The sequence below is a fragment of the Myotis brandtii genome, unplaced genomic scaffold, assembly GCF_000412655.1.
Source record: "Myotis brandtii unplaced genomic scaffold, ASM41265v1 scaffold509, whole genome shotgun sequence".
Taxonomy (NCBI): domain Eukaryota; kingdom Metazoa; phylum Chordata; class Mammalia; order Chiroptera; family Vespertilionidae; genus Myotis; species Myotis brandtii.
The window spans coordinates 43,671-48,565 of record NW_005369409.1 but is presented as its reverse complement, the minus strand read 5'-3'; the positions used below and the strand labels follow the sequence as shown (position 1 = coordinate 48,565).

At 43.5% G+C, this 4,895-nt stretch overlaps 1 protein-coding gene across 3 annotated transcripts in view; it reads left to right on the top strand.

Annotated features, from left to right (window-relative positions):
• The window catches only part of LOC102246991 (toll-like receptor 13), a 39,766-nt gene extending 35,151 nt beyond the window's left edge, over nt 1–4,615 (top strand). For all 3 annotated transcript variants that reach the window (XM_014548457.1, XM_014548456.1, XM_005877135.2), the window contains one exon: nt 964–4,615. In XM_014548457.1, the coding sequence (XP_014403943.1) occupies nt 1,030–3,909 (2,880 nt within the window). In that variant the 5' untranslated portion in view covers nt 964–1,029 and the 3' untranslated portion in view covers nt 3,910–4,615. The remainder of the gene's footprint in view (nt 1–963) is intronic.
• Nucleotides 4,616–4,895: the final 280 nt, after the last annotated feature.

The window sequence follows — 4,895 nt, the reverse complement described above, 5'->3', positions numbered from 1 at the left end:
TCCAAAGGTCAGGGCGTTTCTTATCTCCATTCCAAGGTTACTCTATTGTTCTATTAAACTACAAGGAAGTAACTGAAGGAGGTTATTCTAAGTAAAGATTATGTAGCTTAAGCGTGATTGTTCCTAGTTAAAATGATTAACTACCCCTCTGGCACTTAGTTAAAGGGTTTACTGATAAAAATCCTCACCTGGGGAAACAACCTTTCTTGGAGAGGTGACCTTGGTTAAAACACATAGTGCTTAAGAAGGGGAGCAAACATATTAAGAACAGTATGCCATATATGCCAGGTCCCTTGAAACATCCCTGCAGCGACTGCGTCAAGCAGCAAGGGTGGATTGGCTTCCAGCATTTTAGGAAACACAGAAAGCACAAAATTTTACAGAGAATATTTAAAAACTCTTAAAATATAAAGGAAGTTTTGACTAAATGAAGATATACTAAGTTCACATTAGGGTGATTTAACTTGATAATTGTACCAATCCACTTCTCCGGGAGGCGGCGGGAACTGCAGCATGCCGCTGGGAGCCATGCAGCTTCCACGGGAGGCGGGCCCACTGTCTCCTCTCTGGGCCTGCGCTCGGCCCTCTGTCCCTGTCTGTGTCTGCTCCGGCTCCGGGGGGCCGGCTCAGGCTGGGCGTGGCGATGAAGCAAGCATTCTGCCAGGCTGCTCACACTGCCCACTCTCAGCTGCTGCCCCCCGCCCCCCGGGACTGGGGGACTCCAGCGGGGATGAGAGGACTGGGCGCCCCATCTTTAGTGATGAAGTGATGGTTAATTTGCATGTTACCCTTTTATTAGATAGGATAACACTGGTCTTTGCTGATGGACATGGAGATTGCTTTAGAAATGGATTTGTTTTGGAAGTTAACATTGGGAGAATTTTTATTTATTTATTTTTTGAAGCAGCTATGATATATTGAGAAAGAAATTTAAACTAAACAACTTTCTCTTTTTCTTTGCAGCAAAGTCACATGGGATTACCATTCCTTAAAAAATGAACATCATACATGTGAAGGGATTTTTTTCTAATGGTAACTCTGAGGCCTGGAGCTGACAAGATGGGCTTAAAGAACCTCCTGCCTCCTCAGCAGATCTGGCTCATTTTAATAGGATTTTCTCTGCTGTCTTTGGCAGAGACATACGGATTCAGTAAATGTGCACAGTATGAATTGGACATTCACCATGTTTTCTGCATTCGGAAGAAGATCATCAACTTGACAGATGCCATTTGTGACATCCCTGGATACACTACTCACCTCAACCTGACACAAAACCAAATTGAGGTCCTTCCTCCCCATTGCTTCACTAATTTGACTGCTCTGGTGGACTTGCGACTGGAGTGGAATTCCATTTGGAAGATTGAGGAGAGGGCCTTTTGGGGACTTGAAAATTTGACCCTTTTAAATTTAGTAGAAAATAAGATTAAAAGTGTGAATAACTCCTTTGAGGGCTTGTCCAACTTGGAAACTTTGCTCCTGAGCCATAATCAAATTACCAATATTCACAAAAATGCCTTTGTCCCTCTTTTAAAATTGAAACACTTAAGTTTATCTAGAAATTTTATTACTAATATTTCCAATATTCTTGAAGCAGTCCAGCATCTTCCACGCCTAGAATACCTTGATCTCACTAACAATAGCATCATCTCCTTGGACCACAGTCCCAGGTTATTGGCCTCACTGACCCAGCTGAGCCTGCAGGGGAACAAACTAATGGAATTAAATTTCTCTGCTTTGTCACTGCCTAATCTGACCACTCTGGATGTCTCTCGGAATAGCCATGGAGTCATCCAGAATGTTGCTCTGGAAACTTTACCCCAGCTGAGGAGCTTGAATCTAAGTGGAACATCGGTAAAACTGGAGATGCTTCCAACCAAAGACCTGCAGAATCTAAGGGAAATGGACCTTAGTGCCTGGGAGTTTAGAGGTGGCCATTTAAACTTGAACAGTGTGTGTCACCTCCTCAGACACTTGCCCATGTTACAGGTTTTGATTTTTAGAAAAAAGGCCACTGATGCAGGAGACATAAAACACCTTGCCAACTGTACCAAGCTTTTGTTCTTCGACCTGAGCCAAAATAATAATCTGGTTCACCTCAATGACAGTGAGTTCAATGCTATGCCCAGCCTTCAAAGGCTGAATCTAAATAAGTGCAAACTTTCCTTTGTCAACAACAGGACCTGGAGTGTCCTCCAGAACTTGACAGCCCTAGATCTGAGCCACAACAACTTGGAAAGATTTCCAGATTTTGCATTTTCACCCTTGAGATACCTACAATCTCTTTTCCTCTCTAGAAATCCCATCACAGAACTCAATGGTATGGCCTTCTATGGGCTGTATTCTTTGAAGGAGCTCAACTTGGCTGGGTGCTGGATAGTGAAAATTGACAAGTATGACTTTGCTCAATTTCCAAATTTGGAGAGTTTAGACCTTGGAGACAACAATATTAGGACTCTAAAACGCAGAACTTTTCAGTTTCTGAAGAAACTCCAAGTTCTGATTCTCTCCCGGAACCGCCTGAATATTATAGAGAAGTATGCATTTTCGGGTCTCACTTATCTCTATAAACTTGACCTAGCAAAGAATATCTTGTCAAATGTTTGGACAGGCATTTTCTTGGGCCTTGAAAATCTAGAAGTTTTGAATCTTAGTTTTAATGAAATTACATATGAAACCACCAGGACCTTGCTATCTCCTCCATTTATGAAGCTCAAGTCTTTGAAACAACTCAACCTAGAAGGACAAATGCATGGGATTCAGGTTGTTCCAACCAACTTCTTCCAAGGACTGAATGGCTTGCAGGAGCTACTACTAGGCAAAAATCCCATGGTATTCTTGGACCATCTCCAATTTGATTCCCTTACTAATCTCACAAAGTTGGATATCTCGGGAACAAAATCTGGAGACCGAAGTCTCTATTTAAATATTTCCTTATTCCAAAAACTCAAAAAACTAAGAATGCTGCGCCTGGAAAACAATAACATTGAGTCACTGACTCCTGGCATGTTCTCTGGCTTAGAAAGTCTTCAGATCTTCTCTTTAAGATTCAACAACCTAAAAGTCATTAATCAAAGTCATCTGGAGAACCTGACATCACTGATGTTCTTTGATATCTATGGGAATAAACTTCAGTGCAACTGTGACAATGTGTGGCTCAAGAACTGGTCAATAAACTCAGAAAATGTCCATATCCCTTACCTCCAGAGCTATCACTGTCAGCCAAATACCCAGAATTTGTTGATAGATTTTGATGATGCTATGTGTAATTTTGATCTAGGAAAGGTTTACTTCCTCTGCTCCTTCACTCTCATCCTCACAACCATGGTTGTCTCTTGGTTCAGTGCCAAGATAACGTCATCTCTAAGGTATGGGCTCTACATATTTCGAGCCCGGTTCCTCGCCAAGTGGCATAGGACAGAGAAGGAATTCATCTATGATGCCTTTGTCTCTTTCACTGCCACTGATGAACAGTGGGTATATGAAGAGCTTGTTCCAGCCCTAGAAGAAGGTGGCCAGCCCACCTTTAAGCTCTGTCTTCACCACCGGGACTTTGAACCAGGTATAGATATCTTTGAGAACATACAGAATGCCATCAACACCAGCCGAAAAACTTTGTGTGTGGTAAGTAACCACTACCTGCGCAGTGAATGGTGCTGCCTTGAAGTACAGCTTGCCAGCATCAAGATGTTCTATGAGCGTGAGGATGTTATCATCTTGATCTTCCTGGAAGAGATCCCAAACTATAAGTTATCCACCTACCACCGACTGAGGAAACTTGTGAATAGGCAGACATTTATCACCTGGCCAGACAGTGTACATGAGAGGCCACTCTTCTGGGCTCGTATTAGAAATGCATTGGGCAACAAATCTGTGGAGAAAGACAATGCACAGCTAAATGTGACTGGATGACCAGAGGTCTATGTGACCTTAAATCTAATGTTGCCCAAGTTATGTATAGGCTGAGAGTGTGACTGAATGTACCTGTTGTACAGGGAAAAGGATGAGCTGCTCATGACCATCAGACCTAGGGTAATTTGGTTAATGTCCATTGGACAATTGGAAGAATGAAGGAGGGAGGGCTGCTTGAGGAAGCTTCAAGAACAGTGTCCCCACTCTAGGGGAATGGATATCTGGCAAGTATATCTGTTTTATTAAGGGGAAGACTTGGAAGACAAATCACCTAAAAGTATGGGGATCAGGAGAGCCCTCCTATGTGCTTGAGAAAATTGTTAAACTAATTTCTCCAAGTCAGTTCTGTGAAGGTAGATAGGATTGGCTCTCTTGCACACACTCGACTCCAAGGAGCAAGGCCATGCCATTTCCTTTCTCCTTCTCTTCCCCCACAGGCAAGTATCCCCCAACCTCTAAGGGACCCCATGAGATTTGCAAACAGGGCAGATTGTCTGCTGCAGCTTGTTCTGGGCTAACCCCCTCAACCTGTCTCCAAGGCCCCCTTTTCTCTGACTTCCCAGTGAGCTAAAGAAGCCCAGCCATTTTCTCTCTCGACTGGCCTGCTCCTTGTTTGGAATGTAAGCAGCCTGGAGGTTTTGTCTCACACTCAGCTGGCACATGCCTTGTTTGGAATGTATCTTCAATAAACCCCATTTTGCTTTACTTTTGTTTTTGTTGACCTTAAAATCTTTTCTGCGTCAACGAAAAGAACTGAGGCCCCAGCCAGGAACCCCAGTCAGTAACACCTCTGTGGCACTGTGACTCAGATTGCACAAACCATAAGTCTTCTGGCCATGAGGCTGGAGAAAGGGCTGTTTTACTCTTCCTTCTTGTCCAGGATTGGGAAGGCAAGGCAGTAGTTCTAGTTAAAGGGGGAGAATTGCCTGCAAGCAGAAAACTAAAGCAACTATGAGTGCCTGGGGATGACCTGGCACCGACGCTAC